The sequence below is a fragment of the Glycine soja genome, chromosome 2, assembly GCF_004193775.1.
Source record: "Glycine soja cultivar W05 chromosome 2, ASM419377v2, whole genome shotgun sequence".
NCBI lineage: Eukaryota > Viridiplantae > Streptophyta > Magnoliopsida > Fabales > Fabaceae > Glycine > Glycine soja.
The window spans coordinates 42211951-42236709 of NC_041003.1; the positions used below are offsets into that span (position 1 = coordinate 42211951).

Sequence of the window (24759 nt, forward strand, 5' to 3'; positions counted from 1 at the left end):
GGATTTAGGCAGATTCGGTTCTAAAATACACAACCTTGTTGAAAACAAAATTTCTTGTATATGGATTGATGTTATTCGATATGCTTCAATATCGATCAAGTTTCACGTCTCGATTTTTGTGAATGCTACGGGTGTGGTATATTGGGTTGTTGAGGTCTCCTCTCCTTGAGAATGGGATTGTGATGGTCGCCTTGTACAATGGTGTGTTGAAAGTGGGGACAACAATAGAGATAACAATGAAGAAAGGAATGACTAGTAGGGTTATCATAATTGAATAGGTCATTGTCTCAATAAGAGTACTAGATTAATGGTTAGACCTGTGATCTATTAATTGAACCACTCAAATTGATATATAATATTATTACTTTATATATATATATATATATTGTCAATTCTATAGCAAAATAACTTGGTTTGGTGGTAATTTGAATTCCATGGTCTAAAGTTTTGTTTTTTTTTTTTTGTGATTTATTCAAGAGCCTTGTTGAAAAACTACTTATGAAAAATGACATTAAAAAAAGTGTGTATGAAAAAACTTTCACAATTGAACTGGTCTTACGTACTGGTTCGAGCTAGGTTTAATAGCACTATGATGATTGAAAGAGGAAGTGACAAGTCTCCTTCAGAGTCACTACCACCAAACAAGACTAAGACAATTGGAGACAAGGTTGAATGAGTGGGAAACTCTAGTGCTATTGTGTTAGGGAAATTTAATGAAAAGATATAACCTTTTATTAATATTGAAATCTCACAAAATTTTTGGATACAGAGAATTTTAAACTGATAGTTAACTAGTAAATTTCCTTTTCAATCATGCATATCTATTACATAGAGCAATAGCGTAAATTTGAATTTTCTCAAAAAAAGAAAAGTGTTGATTGAATCTATCTATGGGGTCTTATAGGAGTGTTTTCCTCAAAGACTTGTTGATGTGCTTTATCTAAAATAGATTAACCCCTTTTCTAATAAATGGATTCTCTCAACTCTCAAGTGACATGAGAAAAAATGTCTCTCTCATCCTCAACAATCACAATTTTGATAAAACCTCCCTATTTAATATTTACAAAAATAGAGATAGATACAACATATGACTGAAAATTCACGTAAGAGTATTCGTTCCAACTTTTCTTAGCCCTTAGCACAACCATCGTTCACAATTGTAAGATCAATGTTGTTGAGACTTTACATTTTAAGTGTAGAATTTTGTGTTCCACACAGTTACTGCAAGAGTAAGCCTAAAGCTATTAAGAATATCAAATTATAAAATGAAGCTATGATAGCACTATAAACAATTTTCATCAACTAGAAGAATTATTTCATCAATTGAGTGCTTATTCATTACCAATTCCTACAACTTGATACATGGCCATTGGAAATAACCAAGTGCGACCTATACGTGCTATAAATCATCTACGAAGCTATCTATCAGTCTCTCTAAAAATAATCCTAGTTCAAATATCATGATAAGAGAGAATATTAAGAGAAAAATATAAGAAAACCACACAAATGTCCACAAAAACGATTTGTTTTCTCAAAGAAATTTCAGCCTTCCATCATTGGTGTCCCAAAACTCCATGATAGCAGGGTATCAAATATCCTTCAACCAATCTTGAACTTAACACACCAAATAGCAAGGGTGCCAAAACCCAGACAGATGAATAATCAGAAAATTTACCAGACATCTCTAAGATAACGTCCATCCATCTGGAATTTTTTTACTATAGCCTCTGCATTTGAAGGGTCCACATTTTCCTGAAATTAAACCCAGAAACATGGTTGTAGACATAGTTTTGATTAACATAAGATGCAATCAGGCAAAAATTAAGTGTTTATTCAATAAAAAGCTTGTCAACTTTAACCATGAAACTTATTGGAATAAATTAAAAACTTATTTTGATAAACTTCATCAAATAAGTTCCTATAAACTCTTCCTAAAATCCACATATAGTGTATTGACTAAAGCGTCAGAAGAAAGGACGGTATTATAAATTTGATGCTTTGCAAAAGTTTTAAAATTATAGATAATTCAAAGAAGTCAATTGAGTAAACTAAATAAAAGATTAATGTACACAGAGCATAAGCAAGTCCAGTAAAATCAGCAGATGGGTACAAAACAGGGTCAGTAACTACGGAGGTAGTCCAGGTCAACCCCTAACCTACTCAGCTTCTGAAAACTGAAGTTAAGGCTAAATCAGAATGAAGTGAGAGATAGGGAAAAATGTTCCACAATCAACTCACATTCATGGCAACTCTTAATTATCAATTATCAATAAGGATAAAATAAAGTTTAGAAAAAATAATCATCTTTTCCAGATAACTTTTAAAGCCCCCTAGGTCTATAAAAAGACACTGCAAAGAAAAATGGACATAAGGTGATGGAGTCATTATTTATTTTCAAAACAATATGGGATTTACTAACATACACTCACTTGTTTTTTGATTGGAGTATGTTAGCAAACCCCTATATCTATATGGGAAGAGATCAAGTTACTCCAGGATTCATCATCTCCACCATTTATTTCTTTTTTAATCTAATGGTTAAAGGTGAGTTACTCATTAGAACCATTAGATTAAAAGAAAATCAATGGTGAGGATGGAGGGTAATTCTTTTAAAGTTACTCTTGGAGTACCTTGATTCCTTCTCTCTCTCTCTCTCTATATATATATATATATGTGTGTGTGTGTAAAAAATGATGAGGAATAACCGAAATGGACACTTCCAAGGTTGGGGAAAGGGAGGGATGAAAAAAGACAATTAGGCATCAGTACCTGCTGCTGGACAATGGTAAGAAGAGTCCGATGAACATCTCTGGCCATGCCCTTAGGATCACACAAACATAAAGATAACCCCCCTGAGAAATCAAATTCCACAGATTTGCTGCCTGCACACAGAACTAATGCAATCAAAAAATTTATCCATAGTGCATCTGTTGCCAACTAGGTTGATAATGACGCTTACTTTATCCATCATCTTGTGTTGAACATACTCCTTTTCAGGTCCCTCTCTCGAGAATGCGACTATCAACTCTGACAAAGCACCTTGTTCCACAAAATTCTTTAGCTCATCCTCATAAATAAAATCCTATACACAGGAAAATCCTGGATCATTCTAAAACTCCATCAGGATTGAAAGCCCACCAAGCAATTATTTTACCATTTGTCGATTCCTACATCCAAAGAAGAGTAATGCAGGACCAAGTTGAACGCCATCCTCTTTGAGGACCAATCTTTCCTGGGTAAATAAAAGATAATGCAACAATTAAAAAGCAGAGTCTTACCATAAATTAAGTTCATGTATTCAACAGTATCAATGTTATTCAGGAACATTTTGGAAATCTAGAAATTAGTGTGTATTGATTCAATTTATTTAAAAGAAATCATCTCTTACTTTTGCCAATTTTTTTTAAAAAAATTGAAAAAAAAATGATTACTTCCTACAAAACAAAACAAACTATATTCCCAAACAACCATTTAATCATTTAGGTAAACCAGATTTTTCCAACAAACTGGGACTTGAATTGGAGCTTCTGATTCTCATGGAATCAGAATTAGATATTTCATATCTTAGCTCAATATTGTGCTTGATTTTACGTACTTTTCTTTTTGGTTCCAATGTTTCCTTTCTATCCTTCACTTTCTATTCTACACCTCCACCCCAAAATTTTCCCTCTTCATTTAATATTATGCAAAAGCTAGCAACCTGATTTTCATAAATATTTAAAAACTACAAAACATCTGTAAAATGTTAACGTACCTGTAAAAATCCCCTGAAAGGTGCCAAGCCTGTACCAGGACCAACCATAATAATAGCAACGGAATGATCAGCTGGTAACTTGAAGTTTGATGTTCTGATAAAAATAGGAGCCCAACTACAGTCACAGCTTTTCTCTAAGGGAATGGCATTCTGATAATTTGAGAGATTCAGGTCAGATATAATAAAGCTTGATTGGGGAAATTCATACAAAGATTATGAAAAAAGAGTCCAAGACATTGAAACAAGAATTTGATAGCACAAAGTGAATCCATCAAAAGTTGATACCTTCATCCAGGTTGAACATACTCCTTTGTGAATTCTTCCTGTAGGAGTTGGACCACATACCAAGGCACAAGTTACATGTACCCTTTGCGAGGAAAACCTAGAATATAAAAACTAAACAACATTATTTTATGGCCACTTCTCTCTTAAAACTTTGTTCATATATTTTAGATAGTATAAGATAATCACCTAGGCGAGGATGAAATAGAATAATAACAAGGTTGTAAGTGAGGGGCTACTGCAGCAAAAAACACACCAAGCGGTGGTTTTGCTGAGGGGAACTCAGCCATTACCTCAAGGAGACTTCTCTGACTTCCCAGCAGCCATTTGGAGTACTCATCCTGGAAAACAAAAATTTTCAAAACTATTATTAACAGAGGAAAATATAGAAAAGTCTCAACTTGAAAACAGAAACAGTATAACTCTAGCAAAATTTTCAACCTTCCCCTGAGGAGATGAAAGGAACGTTAATCTATCTGCTTCACTTGGTTCTGAAGTATGTGCAGCCAGAGCCACTAAAGCAGCCTGAAAGAGAAGCACAGCTAACTATTTCTTCCTTTATTTTCTTAAAAGAAAAATCTTTTGAAACATATTGTTATACTTATAATAAGTAAAAGCAATTATATACTACATAATAAGAGAAAAAATAAAAGAAATGGAAAACACAGTCAGTGAAGGTCATAAAAACCTTGCGTGGAGGGTTCAAGAGATCTGCATAATGTGCCAAAACAAAGCCCAGTGTGCAAGGGCCAAGAAAAGGAGGAGGCAGAGAACCTCCAAGAGGAGTACCATCCTCATTATCAGTGAGAAGGGAAAACACCAAATCCAAATCCTGACCCAGCAACTTTCCAGCTTCTTCAACAGCTTCATCATCGTTTTCAGCAAAAACACCCACATTGTCAGCAGTTTCATATCTGAGAAAGATCAAACAAAACCATCCACCTGATTACTTAATGGTTAACAGTTGAAAGTTGAAACTGACAGAGAATACTTTCTTATATGCATTATGAATGATTTGTACAACATATTTATATACAATGCGTCTGAATCAATCTCTAAAAATTAGGAATTAGCATCAAGCTATCTAAGGAAACTATACAACAAATCAATGAAATATCACCCTAAATCAGGATCACAACCCTCTCTATTCTCAGGCAAAATAATACTAGAATAACATTTTAAAACCCATAGAAATTATAATACTTACAAGTACAACCACATCATATCCAAAAAGAACTAAATCAGTAAATTGTCACCACAATAATCCTATCATATCTTTAAAATAAATACATAAGTTCTCAAACAAAAAAAAATTGCAAGAGTTTATTTAAAAATCATAAAAGATATAATATAATAGTAATTGCCCATGGCTATCGTTCTTTCTTTTTTATCTTGTGGCCTGGTCCTGTTATTGTTTTCTTGCTTACCAAAAAAATGAGTTTATTCTTTGCAAAGAAACACATAGTCCAACTTACATTATGCCAGTCCCGGATATGTCAAACTCCAAATGTATGCAAGAACGATCAGACTCAAATTTGTGAAGTTCTCTTTGAACAGCAACATTAACCCTTCAAGAAAGATACAACAGTTTCATGGTATCAAGCTTTCAAGTTTAGTAAAAAAATAACAACAGCCATAAATCAACATGCACAACTTCAAATACCTGCAAGGATGGTGAATATCAAACACAGCATTACCATTTGCTACATTTAATTGATTATCATTGCAAGATGTGACAGTGGAATCATGAATAACCACTCGATATTCAGGAATAGCAGCCTTATAAACAGTAGATACAGTATTTACATCATCCTCATCTCGGAGCAACTGATCCAACTCAGGCCATAGAGATTCCTTCCTGCAAAGGAAAAGCAAATTCAGAAACATCTAAATGGAGAAAAGCAATAGCCACACACCACATTTCATACAATTTTTATATATTCCCCAGTGAATCTTATGAATAATAGGATTATACTTACCAAGCAACAAAATCAGAAACATAGAGAAAAGCAATAGAGATTCCTTCCTGCAAAGGAAAAGCAAATCCAGAAACATTCTAAATGGAGAAAAGCAATAGCCACACACCACATTTCATACAATTTTTATATATTCCCCAGTGAATCTTATAAATAACAGGATTATACTTACCATGCAACAAAATCATCCTCAATGGATTGATCATCATCACCTAGCCCCAATGGAACAAGACGCTTAGCACCTGTGCCAAACACAAGCCTGCATATAAGATATCTATGCAAAGTTGAAAACTACTTTAACATCATTTAAGCCTTGTTTAAAACTAAAAACTTAGATTCATGTTTTCACTTCCCATAAATATAACTTGAATTTTAAACATAAATTCGCAAAAAATTTAAATCTATACTTTAGCAATACAAGTTCTTCCTATATTGTTAAAAATACACTATACTTGTATATAATTAAATTCCACCAACAAAATATAAGTGAAGTCTAGTAAGTGGGCTTGGTATATCTGAATTTTGAAGCCAATATACATAACAAAATTTTCCAACAAATATGTTATAGTATTTTCTGCAAGTATCAGAACAGTTTTCCATCCAATAGATTTCTAGTATCAAATATGGCATACTGCCATACTAAAAACTTTGGATATAACATACTAAAGCACCAGCCCATGCTAAGCTAACAAAACAAAATCACACAAGAAAATAAATGGATTTTGGGGAGGAAAACAAACATCTTCACCACAAATGATATTGATGAATAAACATATCAAGCTCCTTAGCTTTTCCCAGGTAATAATGCCAGCAGAATCATGCAATCAAAAAGGAGCATATATACCAATTTGATTTTATGAGGTCACAAGAAAATACAGTTGATGAGATAACAGACCTTGTTCACTAAGTTCTTCATTAACTATTTTACCTATCTGTTTCAGAAGAAAAGATGATCAGATGATGAACTGTTTTTGTCAAATAAACAAAATTAAAATCATCTGAATTTTACCTTATTAAAATGATCATACTGCTGGTTACCTAAGCCAAAAACACCATATGTGAGCTGTTGAAGCCAGGTACCCCTGTCGTCTTTAACCTAAAATTATGTCCCCAAAACTTTGAATCCTTTTAAGTATAGCTGAGAGAGAGAGAGACATCAAATCTTGGATTTTCTTAGAAAAGGGATGTAATACTACAAACCTCAGTAAACCATTTGTGAAATCTTGCAGCATTGTCAGTTGGCTTTCCATCTCCATATCTACCATGTCAGGTCCAAATGCATCAAGGGTGATGCTAGGTGCACCAGCATTATTGCTTGTGCACCCAGCAATTGTTTTTAATTCCCTAAATGCCCCTGGTGTCTTCTTCCTTTTGAAGTTGGTTGCAGTGTTATTTTTTCTCTTACGCCTCCATTGTTTTTTTCTTCGCTTTCTCCCTCTGTTGTTGGTTCGTGTTGATTTTTCATTGTTGAGAGAGTTGCTGCTTGGGTCGAGATGAAAGTGTTATGGGTCGGTGGTGATTGTTGCGGTGGTTGTTTCGTCGTCGTCGGCATTTAAGGTATGCCATTTTACTGCATTTTGCTGGGTGTGCATGAGTTGATCCGTATGTGTAAGTTATAAGTACAGATCAAGTTGATCCGTATGATCTGTACGGATCAAGTTGATCCGTATGATCTGTACGGATCAAGTTGATCCGTATAGATCATACGGATCAAGTTGATCTGTATGAAACATACGAATCAAGTTGATCCGTATGAGTCATACAGATCAAGTTGATCCATATGAGTCATACGGATCAAGTTGATCCATATGAGTCATACGGATCAACATGAGAAGGACATTTTTGCCCATTCACTTAAAATGCAGGGTGCATCAGCAATAATGCTGGGTGCACCTAGCATCACCCATGCATCAAATACAACATAGATTTCAAAATAATAATAATAATGATGATGAACTTCAAGTTTCCGACCATTTTTTATGTGCATAATTCTTATGTGGCCAACATGAAAAATGCAACTGACTCTTTCTTCAGCTTCTCTTCATATTGATCATCATCCATTGTATAGTCATCCTAGATCAATTTATATACATCAAATACTTAAGCCACATCCAGTTAGCTACATTTTACCTTTTGGAGTTTCTATAGAATAATTCCACGAGTCACTAGTTTGGAAGACTTTCTGAAAGTCCCCTTAACAAAAACATTTTAAAAAGTACCACATTTTCCCCACTACAACCATAACAGAGGGATTGCCAAAATTTCATCCCAGGCCAACTTACCAGGTCAACAACTTTGACAGCTGTTTTTTCATACCTAGCCTTGATCTCCTCTACCAAAGCCTATAATAAAAATATAAAGAGCAAATAAAAGTTGTGATTATAAAGCATATACATGCTTGACTGCAGGTATAAATGCATAGTGCTCTTAGGAAAACAACAAAATCCCCCTTTAATTCAAGCCTTTTGGAAATAGTGGCATTAGCTTCATCATTACAAAAATGTATTATGTCATAATGATTTTCTAGCTAAAATTAGAAAATGCCATAATCAGTCAATTATGAACATGTAATTGCAGGGAGTCATTTCCAAATTGACACAACCAGCATCCTTTTTCTTGTGGTGCTCTTAGAATTTGAAATTAGGGCCTAACTCTAACCCACAAAATCGACTTGTAATGTGAGGAGTTACATTTTCCAAACTTTCACAGAAATACCATTAGGATTAACAATTTTACCATTATTCATCCTCTTAAGAGCTTCTTTTACCTACAACTCAAATTTTGTGATGGTAGGTCAAATTGAGTTCATCTTCTTGGATTTCTAATCCTTCTATATTACAGGATGATCCTTACCCATCATTAAAAAGGCTTATAAAAAAAGTTCTCCACCTATCTTTGATATCTTGGTCTATAACCAAAACTTTTCCTTCTTCATCCTTGATATATATTACTTAGTCCAAAATCTCATGATTTCCTTTCCATATTTTTGGCAAGCTTATATATCTTCCATTCTCCATTCTTAGCCCCCAAGATCTCAGTAAAACTCCTTAAAAGCTTTGGATTGTCCCTTCATGCAAAGTTTTCTTTCTCTTATTTCTAACTTTCATTTCTGTTTCACCCCACTATCCATTATTCTGCTATAATAGAGGTTTTGAGGTTGGCTGTTCTGCACCATAATCTGGGATTGATAATGCTTGAGTTGTCACCACTTGATTCTTGGATTTGTAACTTTTCAGATTTATTGTTTAGTGTTTACAACTTTTTAAAAGGAACATTAAGGATCAAGACTCTGTTGTGTGTAATAAAACTTTCTCGTGGAATTACATTGCATTTCTTCCAAACTCTTTTATCGGAACTCCTTATAAAAAAGAAATCAATTTGTGACCTTGAGGTATTACTCTTATAAGCAATTAGATGTTTCTGTCACTTCTGAAAACAAGTGTTTATAATATTGAAATCATATACCATTGCGAAATCAAGAACAGATTATCCTTTCTCATTTAGCTCTCTAAAGCCAAAACCACCATGAGTTCTTGTAAATTGCCTTACTTCACTACCAACATGTCCATTTAAATCTCTGCCTGTGAGAATCTTTTCTTCTTGTGCAAAACCTTGAACCAACCCCTTCAAAATCTTCCAAAAACTTTTCTTTTCAAAAGTGTCTCGCAGTTCTACTAGCAGTGCATAAGCATTGATAATATTGATAGTCTCCCACTGAACCATTAATTTTGAAGTTAAAAAATCTCGTCTCTAATACTTTTACATTCACCACATTTTCTTTCAAATTCTTGTCCACAATAATACTCACTGAATCCTTCCTCTAACTATTCCAGTGTACCAAAGTTTAGACCCTGTTGTGTCTAGTTCCTTTCCTTAAACTTTTCTCCAACTCATTCAGTTTATTAAAGATACGTATTATTAATCCTTCTCCAAATCAAAGTATCCATTACCTCCAAAGACATGTCTGTCAAAATACCAATATTCCAAGTACCAAAACCTAATCAAGCACTCCTAGACTAATTTTTTAACCTGCATCAGTCCAACTCATTTAATACTAGCAGCTCTAGCCCAAACTCCCAAACTATACACTATCCTTGTTTACAAATAAAAGGCATAAAATCATTTGTTACCAAGACGTGAAAACAATAGCACATTCTCCGGGGTAGGAAAAAGGAGTTCTAAAGAATCATTATCTTAAGCATCCCCGGTCCACTATCCGAATCACTTTAGTTTGACACTTGAAAAGCAAACAAACAAATATTCCCTCAAAAACATTCCCAGGAATAACTATTAACACTTTATATCTATAATAATCAATTCAACGATTTTTATTTTTTTTGAAAGTCAAATGTTAGAAATGTTAGTTGTTAGAAATGTTAGTTGTTTTATTAGGAGAGGGGATCGAACCGACGACCTTTCCTCCCTTCCCTCCTCCTTTATCCATCCAACCCAACTTCTAACTCCCAATTCAACGAAATTGAAAAGCAGCAACCTAAAATCACCTAAAAAAAAAAGTGGCAAAAAAGTAATAAATATCCATACACGCACGCACCTTGGCAAAGCCCTCAGCGGTACCGGTTTGAATTCCGAAGAAAATGGCAACCCTGGTCTTCCCCGAACCAGCGTCTTCTTCTTCTTCTTCTTCTTCTTCCTTCACCAGAAGCTTCGGCACCGCGAGCGGCTTCGGTCCTTGCTCTGATCCGAAGATTTCCTCCACACGAACACGAGAAGCCCGATCACCAGCACCGAATCGGAAACCGAAACGCCCAGCGCCGACTCAACAACGGTTCGCACCAGCTCGGAATTCGAAGCCATCGAAGTCAAACAAACACTCGGAACTACTAAGCGAAGCTCAAATTCAGAATGCCTAAGTTTCACTGTTCGGTGAGTTAGTTTCTTTCTCTCCACCTCGCGTGCAGTGCACTCATCTTACTCTCTCTCTCTCTCTGTATATATATCGCTTTCGGTTTCGGTGTGCGAGAGAGAGAGTTCAAGGGAGAAGATAGAGGAGTGGTGGTGGTTGAACGCAACACAGAGAGTGAGGAAGGTGATGGTGTGGACTTGTGGAGTGAAACGGTGGCGTTTTGCCTGGAGTGGACCCACGAGGTAGTATTTTTTTAAATAAAAAAATTGATTGACGATGGCGTGGCCTCCTTGTTTGGTTTGGTTGCTTTTGCAGTTCCAAGGCAAGCGCATTCGCGTCGATGACATGTGACGTGCTACACTTTGAGTAAATACAAATGCTTACAAGTGCTTTTGCAGAGAATCATACTGATTAAAAAAGTTTTTGTTAAAATACCTAAAATTAGATTTTTAATTATTTATGATTTTTAGAGTAAATATTTTTTCTTTTTATTTCATGATCAATATCCTAAAAATATTGATTAAGAAAACTCAATACAAATTTGGCTCAAAGTTGTTTTTTTTTTTTAAGTTGTCTCTATTTCATCAAAATGTAGTGCCGTTGAAGATTATTTTTAGGTAGAAAGAAAGATTATTAAAAGAGCTTACTAATAGACTTGCTGTCGTGAATTGACCACATTCGTTTTTGTATTGATTCTGTTAGCAATACTATTATTAAAAGAATTAATTGTACTTTTTATTCTTTTTTATATAAATTTTACTTTTAATGTATTATATCTATAATTTTTTAAAAAATTGTGAATTTTATCTTATGCCGTTTATTCATTAATAAACATGAAAGTTAGGGATAAATTTTGAAAAAAAATAAAAAAATTGAATGTAAAACTTGTCAAAAAAATAATAATTGAAAGTAAAAAGTATAATTATGTTATGAGTAAATTGATAAAAGAAAATTCATATATTTTTTAAAAGTTGAAGATAATTTAATTTGTTAGCTGTAAATTTGTAAAAAAAAATTAAAAAAATAAGAATAAAAATATAATTAAATCTCATTAAAATTGTCCCATCATTGTCACATGTTGGTTAGACAATTTTTTGAATTTTTTCATTATTTTATTCAATTACTCAATTTGTCATTTATTCTTATAACAACTCATTGATCATGTTTAATTAATTAAATTAGATTACCTGAAAATAACTTGTGTTCTTTAGATGGTTAATTAATTAAAAATAATCTCAACTATATTATCATTTAATTTAAAATTTTAAATATAAAAATGATTTAATATAATTTCTGTCCTAGAGAGAGAGTTGATGAGGAGATTCGAGAATAGAAAAACAACACAATACACTTTATATCTCACATATTAATTCAAGCGAATTATGAATGACTAAAGGTTGAATATGATTTTTTCAAGTTAAAATTTGTTAACCTTGCAATTTAAAAAGTCTTCTTTATCTTTGTCTTAAATTTGTAAACAAAATATTTTAATATAGGACTAAATTATCCTTTAAAAAAATAGGACTAAATTACCGAGAGCTATTAATTTAGTCCTTAAAAATATTAAAATTCTAAAACAGTCCCTAAAATTGAAAAATGATTGGTTAAGTTAGTATTGTTATCACCTTTAATTAACTAACGACAAGCATACTAGTATGGCGTATTTGGTGGTCACATTGGCCTACAATATTCAAAGGGTTGTTGGATATATAAATATAAAGTATTAATATTTGACATAAAATCCTAATAAAATAGCAAAGCCCACAATTGTTCGTGCCGTTTGTCAATCCTAATAAAGTATTAATATTTAAGTGTCAATGCTTAACATTGTTTGAGTTTGTTTGTTTTTTAAAGTAGATACCTTTAGTTGAAAATTAAATACTAATTTCTTAAGATAAAATTTATTTAAAAGATTAATTTTCTTTCAATAAATGGTTTTTTATATGAACGATCAAGGAATCAAATTCATGATCATATATTTAAAAAATAATATTATTTATCAATTATGTCAAATTTTGTTGTTATATTGTCAATAAATTTAACAAACCACTTTTAACAATAATAATGTTTATATAATAAAAGTACTCATTTAAACCAATAATATTTATATAATAAAAAGTACTCGTCCAAAAAATAAGCCAAGTGTAATATTGAAACTCATTTAAGTCATGTAAAAAGTAAAAGGAGAAATAATAGATTGGAGGAAAAAGTGGTAAGAACAAATTATTATTAGGGAAAAATCTATTTAAAATATGTAAAAACTAAAAAAAGAAAGTTAGGTTGGACTTTGGAGATAGCCTAAACACCCATACATGGCGGATTTAACTTTTCTAGGCAAGCAAGGTTGAATTGCTAATTACAAAACAGTTATAATTATTGATTAAAAAACCATTGAAATATTAAATGACAATTTAATTTTTAATTTTTTTTACAAAACTTTTAATTTTCTAATAAACAGATATAGAAACAAATATAATTTCCTTTATCATTAAACATTTTCCTTTTACAGAAATGGAATTCATAGCATGCATCATTGCTTTTGATAAGGGAAACTGATGCAATCCAAGTCATGAATGCTTGGCCCATATCATTCCAGATGCAAATTCAAGAATACCATTGTTCACCTTCAAAGAACACAAGATCATAAAAACAAAAAAGATAAAGAAGATGAACGGAACGATGCCACGATCTGCGGAGAATTGATAAGTCGAAGGAAGATTTGTCATAAAGGAATAATTTCCTTGATAAGAATCAATTTGGTTTTCAGTTAAAAATAAAAAAGAGGCTAGACTCTCTCTAAGCACAAGCTTAATTTCAATTATGCAAAGGCTTAAGAAGATAACTAAGTCTCTAATAATCCCTTAAACGTTCAAACCTATTTACATCAAGCTCAAGCCCATTAGACAAATAAACAAGAGTTTTCGTAAATTCTCATTGAAGGTTTGCACTAAGCGAGACATTCGCGCTAAGTCTAATTGCTGGAATTGCGCTTAGCGAGTTAGTGCGGCTAAGTGAGCTATTCAGCAATTTTCAACGTGCTCCAATTTAGTCTCTTATGATTTTCTTCTTCTTTGTCTTTGATGAGTAGTCTATCCTTGATCCTCTTGGTCATTTCTTCTTGTAGAAGCTTGACTTTGGACCTTGACATTGAATCCTTCACTCATGAAGTGTTTCTAGGTCCTTATATTCTTTGAATAACCCTCTATCATCCTCTCATTTTTGAAAAGAACCAGTCCTTGGATTATACTCTTGGGATAGCCCTCTGTGAAAAAGGCTAGCTAACGCAGAGACAGATCTACGCTTACCACTATACTTAGTAATATAGTACAAAGTGGACATAGTTTTGGATGGCCTTTTTTATGCTTTTAGTATGTGGGCGATATGGTTATCCTATATTTATGCTGGTATTTATACAGAGTATAACTTCTATTGAGACGACCTCTGACTGGGCTTTTGATCTATTTGTCTATGTTTCTTATACCAATATATATATATATATAACATTCTTCTTTATAAAAAATTAATAGGGAAAATTATTTACCCTGGCTCATTGCAGAAGCATCCCTTCCAATTCTTCCAACATTTTTTATATTTTTATAACTAAAGTCCCACCACTATTTTTTTATTTAATCCAAAGTGATGTTGCCTTCTTATGAACACTACTGGATCGAATTTTCTAAAAATCAGAATTTTCCATGAAGGTAACTAGAGTATGGTCTTTACCATTAACCATTTCATAACTCTCAACCAATGATCGAAACAAAATCAACATATTGTGCTAACTGTTTCACCTTTTCTCAAAAGATGAAGCAGAATTGAAGTTTGTAGTGAAATTTTTTGAGTACTGAGCAGTTTTGAAATCAAATTGGTTTGCAGCTCTATGGTTTCGCCTACTCTGGACCCTTTGGACATTTTCTCTACAAATTGATGGATAAAATATTTAAGGGGGAGAAAGGCAATGACACTGTTGCTAAGAAGGTACTGTAAGCTTGTGATGTTGTTGTCTGTTGGTCTGTCCTCTAGCTCTTTCATTTATAGGGACAGTATTTTGTATTATGTTAAGTTCTATAATTTCCTTGGCTCTAGTACAAGTTCATAGAAAGCATTGGATATGCCAACTTGTTGACTAGCAAAATATCAAATGCAAGGATAGTTGAACATTTAAGTATCTCTTTATTTCAATGTTGGAAAATTGGCAAACACACATTCTAATAAATTGATAGTAATTGAGATTAATCCAAATTCACAATTATTCAAAATAATTAGTTGTATCCGGTTTTAAAATATACATATAAGGCAGTTCTCATATAGTGATAGAAAAATATCTGGAAAATATAGTGGCCACTTAAACATGGTTTGTACTTGTTGATGCCTCCACAGCCACACACATGTTTGACAAATTAACCCCACTAATCCGTGTTGTTTTTATTGTTCTTACAGAAACTGATATGCAACATCCAATTCCTTATCTTCGCATCCTCACCTGCTCTCAATCCTCATCTAGTCACTTCCTTTTTTGTCTTCAACAGTTTCTTCCCACATTAAATACCAACTGTGTAGTATAGTACTACTTCAAATGTTAACTATGTGAAAGAGCTCCGACAACAATGATTTGTTGTGCAGATGAGGCTGCTTTGAGTGCCAAATGTGACGTTGAAGTTCATGCTGCAAACAAGCTTGCAAACAAGCACCAAAGGCTTCTTCTTCAATGTCTATGAAGCAAGCTTCCCAGATGTGGCATTTGCCAAGTAATTAAGCACCTCAATTATATTTGTGTATCTTCTAGTTTTATGATATAAAATCATCTCCGAGTTAATTCATGTGCTACTTTTATGTTGAGCTTGTTAGTTGTTACTAAAAGATATGTTAATGATATTACACCATTTTACTAAAACTTTGTGTGTGACTACCAATAACTACGTTATTTGAAGCACAAGCACCACCAATGAAGTGAGTCTCTCTCTTTTGTTTGCCAATTGAATCTATTTAAGCATCAAGAGTAGAATTCTTTTTTGTTTCTTAAAGACATTAATAGTTAAATAGACTTTCTGTTGGTGCATGGTGAGAATGTTGCTTGCTATTTTCTACATCCTTGTGAAATGTATTACGTAGACACTTGTAGACTGAATTATACCCTTGACATTGGGATCTTGAACTAGTTTAACTGATGAGATCTGGATTAGGATATTTCTTGTATATTGTATGAGTTAATACCTTCACTAAAATGGGGGAAACATTGTCTGATGGATATTAATTGTAATAAGTTTCGTATAATTATTGCTCATTTTGTTCTTTCCTCCTTCATATACCAATAAGACAAACCAACATTCATATTTTGTGTTGAAGACTGAGCACTCTTCTGTTTGGAGGCTCCTAATAGGCTGTTGATGACTTATTGGAACTAACAGGCTTTGAATCACCTAAGAAAGTAAGACAACTTTATTTCATAATAATGATTAGAGTTACATAATACATATACGTGATGAAGTAACTAAACTAAGTAATTAGAGTGTTATAACTGAAAGACTTTAGTAGCATTACATGTTTCATGTGTTGTCTATATACATCTTTGAACTTCTATATAGAACGATAGCATGGTTGTAGCCACTCATCATGGTACATGCATGTGAACATTATGATTGGGTTTAATGTGGCTGGAAAATGTGAAAAAATTGATTTATCCAAAAGACCTCAGCCTCAAGAAAATTGGTTAGCTAAGTTATTGTTTTTTTAAATCAATCCAATTAGTTTTTCATTGATTCTTTGTTGGTCAAGAGATTGATAAGGACAAAAATTACATTGAAGAACTTTTCTTGAATTGATTCTGTATAAATGATTGTCTTGTGCCTTGTTATTTATTTTAGCACACTGCCTATACATAATCAAGCATTCAATTTCCTATGAAAGAACCACAAAGGTAAGTAAAGGCTATTTATGTTTACAAAATAGTTAAGCAGCAGTAGGTGAATAAATAACTTCGTAATAAACCCCGAGACTTGATTTCAGTTTTATTTGATTTTTGATAATTTGAAATATACATGTGCACATTATTTTGTTGAAGGGTTAATGATACGGAAATTTTGATCGTGGCCTTTATGAATTGTTAACTAGTTACTTTATTATGATGTGTCTCTTGCCTTGTAATATTTGTAACTCTTTATTTCTGTGTTCAGAAGGAAGCTCCGCAGTTTGCAGAGCTAGAGTGGCTTACAGATGTGGGTATTTTCGGTGAACAATTTGCTCAGGAAGCCTTGGCTGCAGCTGAAGTACCTCAACTTCTAGTTACTCATAACAATAGTAGTGTTGCTTCAAACAGAACCTCCAAATCCTACATTTCCCACAAAAAGCCTAGGATTGAAGTCCTAAATGACCAAGATGATGATGATGAGTTTAGTATTTTTATTGTGCCTGATCTTGGCTGAGTACGTGGCTTGCCATATGGGATGGTGCATGCATGATTGGAAAAGATTAATTATGGGAAAATAATTGTTTTTTTTTTCTTCTTTTATAAACTCTTCTAGTAAACTAGATATCAGCTACGTCATTTGGATTTGAAAAGATTCCCAAAGACATTATATTTGGATTGGTGTAATGAAACTATATATATATATATATATATATAATTCTAATATATTTTTTGTTACTTTAATTTTTTTCTATTATGGTTTGGTCCTTGTATTTTTAAATAATTATACATTACTGGATTGAAATTATGTAAGAGTTTAAAACATGGTATAATTTGATTTTAGATTTGGATGTACAACAAAATAATTTTAAAAAAAAAACATCTGCAAAAACTGTTTTAAAAAGTATATTTTTTAAGAAGTTTTTTGGAAAAATCGTTTTAAATCCTTAATTTTTTTTAAAAAAAATTTAAAAAAAAAACACATTTTAAAATGGCCTCTAAAAGAATCGACGTAGAATAAAACGATTTCAAAACCGTTTTGGAAAGTCACAGAACCTTTTTTGTAATAGTAGAAAAATTGGGCCAGCTAAAAAATGACTTTTAGTGGTAGCTATTTTGATTTTAAGAACAAACCTATTTTTTATTTTTAAAAAATATATAATTATAATATAATTGAGTGTTTATTCACTTATTTATGCAATTCATGTTTTAGAAGAATTAATTATAAATTTAATTATTATTATTATTATTTCAAATTTAAATATTTTAATCTTTAATTAAAACAATAATTGTAACTATTTTAGAATTTGATATTATTTTTTAAAAATTCTGATAAAACATAAAAACATTATGACATTAAATACCAATAAAATAATAAATATTTTTAATAAAATAAATTATTTAATTAATAATTATTTATAAGTATTTAAATAATTATAAAGGGAGAGAAATAAAACTAAGCTCCCTGGTATCAATCTCTAGATCCGTCCCTTAGTTGACGTATATAAACTAATGATTTGCTAGAACATCTCCAACACCATTTACCTTTCTAAGAATATTGCTTCATGTCAATCATTACAAAGCTTCTAAAACAATTACATTAAGCATGTGTTGGGATGGAATGGTGTAAAATTGATTTTAAATAAAATTAATTTCAAAATAATATAATTTATATTTAGATATTTTATTATAAAATCAAATTAACAATAAAATTTTGTATAATTTAACACTAAAATAACTCAAAATTACTTTATCTATAATCAATTCTATTTCTGTAAAATCAAACATATAAAAATTATTTAAAATCAATTCTCTAACATCAAATCAAACATGCACTCCATAAAATTTATTTAAAGGGATAAAAGTACACTTTACAAAATCAACTTATAACATTTTATCAATAATGTTATTATCATTTTGCATGCCTCACAATCTTAACTAGCTATTAATTTTCTCGTAATTGCACTTATGAAAACAGTGAGTTGATACGCTTTGGACTATCAGAATGGAAGTGACTCAGGACCCCATTCTCCTCTCAGCTTCTCTTTGAGCTGGTCAACTTCTTTTTCAGGCAAAGAAACAGTCACCATTCTTCCAATATTCCTCCCATTTTCTTCATCTTCAAGTCCCGGAAGCACCAAAACAACACCTTGATCACCCACTCCATGGATGCTGCAATTCGTCACGACCGGTTTGTGTCCATTCAGCACAACCTCGTACATGTCACCTTCTTCCAAATCCACAAACGTCAAATTCGCCCCATAAACCACAAAATCCCCTTTCCCTTGGCTCTCTTCCACTAACTTTTCCACAACAACATTCTCAACCCTTTTTTCCTCGCCAATCAGCTTCGCCAAATCGGACACGTCAGATTGTCCAACTGCCACGTTGGCTTCAACAACGCTCAACACCAAACCATTGGTGGGGAATTCGATATTAGCCATGCCACGTGTGCAAATTGTTACAACCTTTGGCTCGGTGTCTTCCCTCATGCCAGCAATGTGTTTCCACACCAACGCCGAAAGAATCTCGAAATACGAGGTTTTGGTGGCTTTGTTTTGGTCACATGAAAAGAACGTGGATGACACCAAACGGTTAAGTTGTTTGGCAGTGACGTGGAAAGTGTGAGTAACCATTTTTATGCCGTTTGTAGCGAGCCAAAGTTCTTCTATGGTTGTGGCTGTTTTGACAGAAAAGTGATTCCCATTATTCGCATTAACCGAATTATTATTGTGTGGGGTTTGGATTTCTTTGAGAGTTGGTGACATTGGAAGGATTTTTGGCGGCGCGTGACCCGCCAGTATTTGACTCCACTTGGTGATGAAGCTGAAGGCTGAAAAAGCGTCTCCTAGAACATGGGACCAGCTGAGTCCTAGAGAGAGCCCTCCACATTTGAACCAAGTGAACTGCATACAAAACATCATGGCAATAACACTAGATAAATAACTAGTTTTTATATACCAAGAGGATCGATGCAATAATAAACCAATGAATGTTATTTAGACTGAAATGCTAGCCACAATTTTTCTCCATAGGAAATATAAAATATGTGGTTTAGATTTTCATCATTTTCTTGACACATTAATTCTTCCATATTTCCACACAGAAAAAAAAAAGCGTATGGCTGCTTCAAGTTTTAGTCTTGACCTAGAAAATGATTTTTTAGTTCAAACTCTTAATTCGTATGTTTTTTTTGTTTTTTTTTTTCCTTCTTGTACCATATTATCAATTAATCATATTGAATACTCATATTTCTTTCTTTTCTTTCTATCTATCTTTCCTTTTCCTGGTGTGTGCACTCAATGGTATGCTCCAATTTTTGTCTGGAAGATTAATGAATGCATGTGCCTATGCACGGTCACTCATGCACGAAGATTACGACAGATGAAACCTTTGGGATAAGAGCCAAAGCAATTGTGGCAAAGGAAACCCGAAACCATCATTGCATTTCATTTAATAATTTAGTTTCGTGATCATTTGTATTGGAAAAGTTTTTTAATTAATAAGCGTATTTAATTTTAAGTAAATACATACTCAAATCACTAGCTAGTTATAACCGGTAGTTAGCTTGTACTAGTATTATTTGAGGAGATTAGAAATGTACACATCCAGTCTGTGAAGTATTTATGATGATAGATAAACGGTGGATCTAAATATTGAATAAAAAATAAAATGAAAATTAAACAGATGAAAGAAAAAATAAATATATATTTACTATTTTAAAAATAATAAATAATGATACACGACACGAGCCACTTTTTATTATAATATTTTGTTAACAGCTCATTATATTTTTTTATCTCTCTTCTCTGTATCACTTTTTACAATAGATGAGAGATGATGATAAATGATACTTGAAAAATAAAAATAAAAAGTATCTCTACAATCTTCATGCTGTTTCAAAAAAAAAAAAAAGTATGTCTACATGTGCGACCCAAAGCACAAAGTACCCATAGGTAAGTACCGACACCATCAAATAAAAAGGAAAAATAATAATAAATGAAAGTACGTCTAAGTGTCTAACATTTATATGTCACCCTTTAATATATATATATGCAGCTTTATATGCCTAAAAAAAAAGGCAGCTTTATAAGCTCCCCGTCTAACATTCAGCAATGCGAATGATTTCTGACATAAGTTGCCACATTATATAATAGCTTGCTACTTTTCTTTTTCCGTATAAGTCATGCGACTCATGTCAACCAATTCGCGAAGTGTTATGCAAGTATAGTATAGGCGTTGATGACATTCATATACATCATCATAATATATACTCAAAATCATAATATTATGAGAATATAAGAAAATAATTAAAAATTTCAACATTTTTGAACAATTTAAAATTATTTTTCTCATATTCTCATAATATTTATTATTTAACATCATTAATTGGTCTGGGATTTTCCTAAATAAGCAATCATATATAATAGGAACCAAATTGAAACTAGTTCTTTGATGTATTTTATATATGATCATGAATTTCATGAAAGATATAAAATTTCTGAGTTGCATGGCATAACAATAAATATGTTATGGGACATTCAGGGATTTCATATCTGTAATGAGATTCATAGCAATATAGAATTCATTAATTAACCGACCAAAGTTCCACTAGGTTTAGGAATTTTTTAGCTTCGTCCTCTTTTGCCATCATTTAATGACCGTAGTCTTTAGAGCTAGCTAGGACATGAAAATGATGAAATGCAAACCAGGTCCATCGAAATCGCAAAGCAATAATAGACACTTGTATCACACACCCAACTAAACACATGCCCAAATTTAAGGAAAAAACGGACTTTAGTGGTAGGCGTCTTAGCAGGGGCATTTAGTTAGGCACCTTATATAAAACTCCACCAAAGATGAAAAATTAACCCGTGAAAACAAAAGTCACTTACACAAAAAAGGGTTTCAAAAGACATTCACAACCGTGATCAATAAATTGAAACAACAACTGAAGAAGATAAGTAAAGAAAAATAAATAAATAAATACAGTTTTAAAAAAGCCTTTTAAATTGCTTTTTATAATAATTAGAGTTTTGCCTCAAATAATTTATATTAACCTTTAAGTAAACGTTTGTCATGCAAATTATAAAGATAAATCTTCAATTTTAATTAAAAGAAGAATGTAAAAAAAAATGAATAAATCATCCTTTTATTCCACACTTATAAATTAACACCCATATATAACATGAATTATTAAGCTAGTTAAAAAAATCTTATGAATCTCTTGAACAATCTATCGTTTCATGACTTTCATCTAAGTCTGTGATGTTAATTATGTACTGTTATTTAAATATATTTTAATATTATTTCTTAAATCATGTTATAAGTTAAAGTTTTTTATCCATAGAAACGAAAAATAATATCATACATTTATAATAATTTACTTGATTGAGTTAAATTTCATTGACTAACATAATTGACGAATTATCATTGTAAAGATATTTTTAAAAAAATAATAATTATTTAAAGGACTAACATAACAATTATAATTTTTTCTCTTGACGATTTATACCAATAAAATAAATAATAATGGATAATACTTTCATCATGAACGAACTAGGTAATTCACCTGAAAAGCATATAAGAAAACGCAAAAAGGTACCTTGACAAAAACCAAAGGAGAGAAGCCAAGGTCAGGGCCAAGAACATGATCATGGACGAGACCTTGAAGGGAGCACCCATTTTTCTGAAACCACTCCCCAAGGGTGTGGTCGTGGTGGTACTCAGCGATGCGAACACCAGCATCGTTGCACTTCAAGAAGGGCCGACCCGATTCAGAAACCCGGATCCGACCCGAGAGTTGCACGACCTGGTCGAGGAGCGGGAACATGGGTTTCTTGAGGTCATAAATCGAGAGCCCTTGCGCTGCGTCGTTGATGAAGAAATAAACGGCTCTGATGTAGTGCAGCTTCATGAGCAGGTCCATGTTGCTGAGGTGGTACGCGCCGTCCTCGTCGCCTCGCGGGGTTGCTGGTACAACTGTTGAGATCTTTGAGGTCAGAGGTTGTGGTTCGGTCTCTTGATCCATGTTGGTGCCAGAAACTGTGGGGGTGAGATTCTTGTGTATGCAATATTGTGTGTGGACACACTCAATATATAGTACTACTGGTTTAGAAGGGTAATGTTTCTTTCTTCGTTACGTAGTGTTATTAAACTTTTGAGTGTTATTAAACTTTTGAGTGTTAGAGTAATGATATTGGGCAATTAGTGAACGGAACCAATTATCAGACACCAAGAAAAAAGAAGGAGACAGAAACTGATCGAGATTGTGTATTCAATTTACTCCTATGTATGTCACTATAAACTGGTTGGAACTACTTGGAAGGATAATGTTTCCTTCTTTCTGAAAGGCCAATGGGAGAGAGACACATCATGTGGTGGTATTTACCTCTGGTCATGTTTACTTCATCTTGACGAGTTATTGAATCTTGTGTGTGTAAAGAGAGAACATATAATTAGGCCAACCAGAATTTGTCTAGGGGTTATATTAGTCTCTTATAATATATATATATATATATATATATATATAAAATATAATGAACTAATGTTTAATGAAAAAAATATTCATATTTAGTATTTAAATATGTCTCAGTTATGATTGTCTCTGAAGAAAGAGACATATGAAAAACAAAACAAGAGAGAATAAATTACACTTAAACTCTTTTTGTTTAACTTGTATTATGCTTGATTCACCTTTATTTTTGTTAGTACTTTAACCCCCTTTAATAAACAACGTTAAATCACTGTAACAATTCTATATTCAAAGACTAAAATATCCCCTTAAATTTACATATCATTTTCATTAAAAACACAACAAATTGGTTTTGATGAAGGAAAGATAAATCAATTACTGGGAGGGGCTAGGGTTTCAAAAAAGGTGAAGAAAACAACCATTTTGACTTCATTGTCAAGTTTATCTTTACCAAAGTATAGAGGCTGTTAGAGTCCTGCATGTGGCTTAAGAAATCACTGTGAACGAGGAGAAATCATGTACAGAACAACCATTTTGACTGAAAAGAGAAATCCTCTAGAGATGCTATTTATACGTCTTGTATCAAGCAAATAATATCATATCCTCAAGAAATCATGTGTCGTAAGTATAGAGGGATTGCACGACAGGGGTGAGATATTAGGATTTGGAAAATCCTATTTGTTACCAAAATAGATTTCGTCATAAATGCACCACAAGTAATTTCTGTGAATTTCCCTATTACATATTTTTTAAATCTTTTGAAATATATATTTTAAAATATGACCATCGTCCATCTTTACATTTGTGCAATTCATTGTGATTTTTCTTCTTTAATAATAAATAGCATCTCTCTTAGGATTTGAGTGGGACTACTTCTTTACAATATAACAAATTAAGGTTGAATTTTTTCTTAAAGAGATACTCACATATTCAATGTTTGAGAATATTTCACATATGTACAGAACAAAAAACAGAGGTGAGAAAAATTTTATTTCAAAAATTTTAAAAATAAAATTAATATATTTTAAAAATAACTCTACTAATGATTTTGTTTAACTAAAATATAATTTTTTTTATCAAAATAGTTGAATGCGTATTGTTAATGTAAATAAATTAAAATTTGAACCTGCTCATCTTGGAAAATTCTTATAATATGTCTCGTATATGTCACTTTTCAAGCATTTAGAGCTGTCCTATTAGGCTGCCCCAGTGAAAGGTTTGACTTACAACCAGTACTAATTACATGAAAGGGATATAAGCTAAGCTCATAAGAGCCACATGCGTACGCAAATTAAATTACCTCCTTAATTAGTTGACGAGCTTGTTAATTTCCTCTCCCCACCTAACCTAAATAAAGAAATTATGTGCTCATCTTATTCTAATATCATTGTTATTATATAAAAGTGAATTTAAAATATTTTTTAATTATTATGTTAAAAAAGTTAACATATTTCTAATAAATCAAATGGATAAAATCATTGAAGCTGCAACCTGATTATCAAG

General features: G+C 32.3%; 1 protein-coding gene and 2 pseudogenes across 1 annotated transcript; 1 reads left to right on the forward strand and 2 right to left on the reverse strand.

The window, feature by feature from the left end:
- Window positions 1–1277: 1277 nt before the first annotated feature.
- LOC114395485 lies at window positions 1278–11215 on the reverse strand (annotated as a pseudogene).
- Window positions 11216–14571: 3356 nt separating this feature from the next.
- On the forward strand, window positions 14572–17455 carry LOC114376423 (annotated as a pseudogene).
- A 1140-nt stretch (window positions 17456–18595) lies between these two features.
- LOC114395494 (protein ECERIFERUM 2-like) lies at window positions 18596–23369 on the reverse strand. The gene is made up of 2 exons (XM_028357291.1): window positions 22387–23369; window positions 18596–19687 (listed from the first exon to the last, which is right to left on the reverse strand). The coding sequence occupies exons 1-2, from the start codon at window positions 22810–22812 to the stop codon at window positions 18782–18784; spliced, it is 1332 nt and encodes a 443-aa protein (XP_028213092.1). The 5' UTR covers window positions 22813–23369; the 3' UTR covers window positions 18596–18781.
- Window positions 23370–24759: the final 1390 nt, after the last annotated feature.

Bases quoted from the DNA above. Each gene is read 5' to 3' on its own strand.
- LOC114395494 (XM_028357291.1), bottom strand. From the start codon at position 22,812: ATGGATCAAGAGACCGAACCACAACCTCTGACCTCAAAGATCTCAACA. The intron at 19,688-22,386 runs GTACCTTTTTGC...TTTTGTATGCAG, and splicing joins CTCCTTTGGTTTTTGTCAAG to TTCACTTGGTTCAAATGTGG.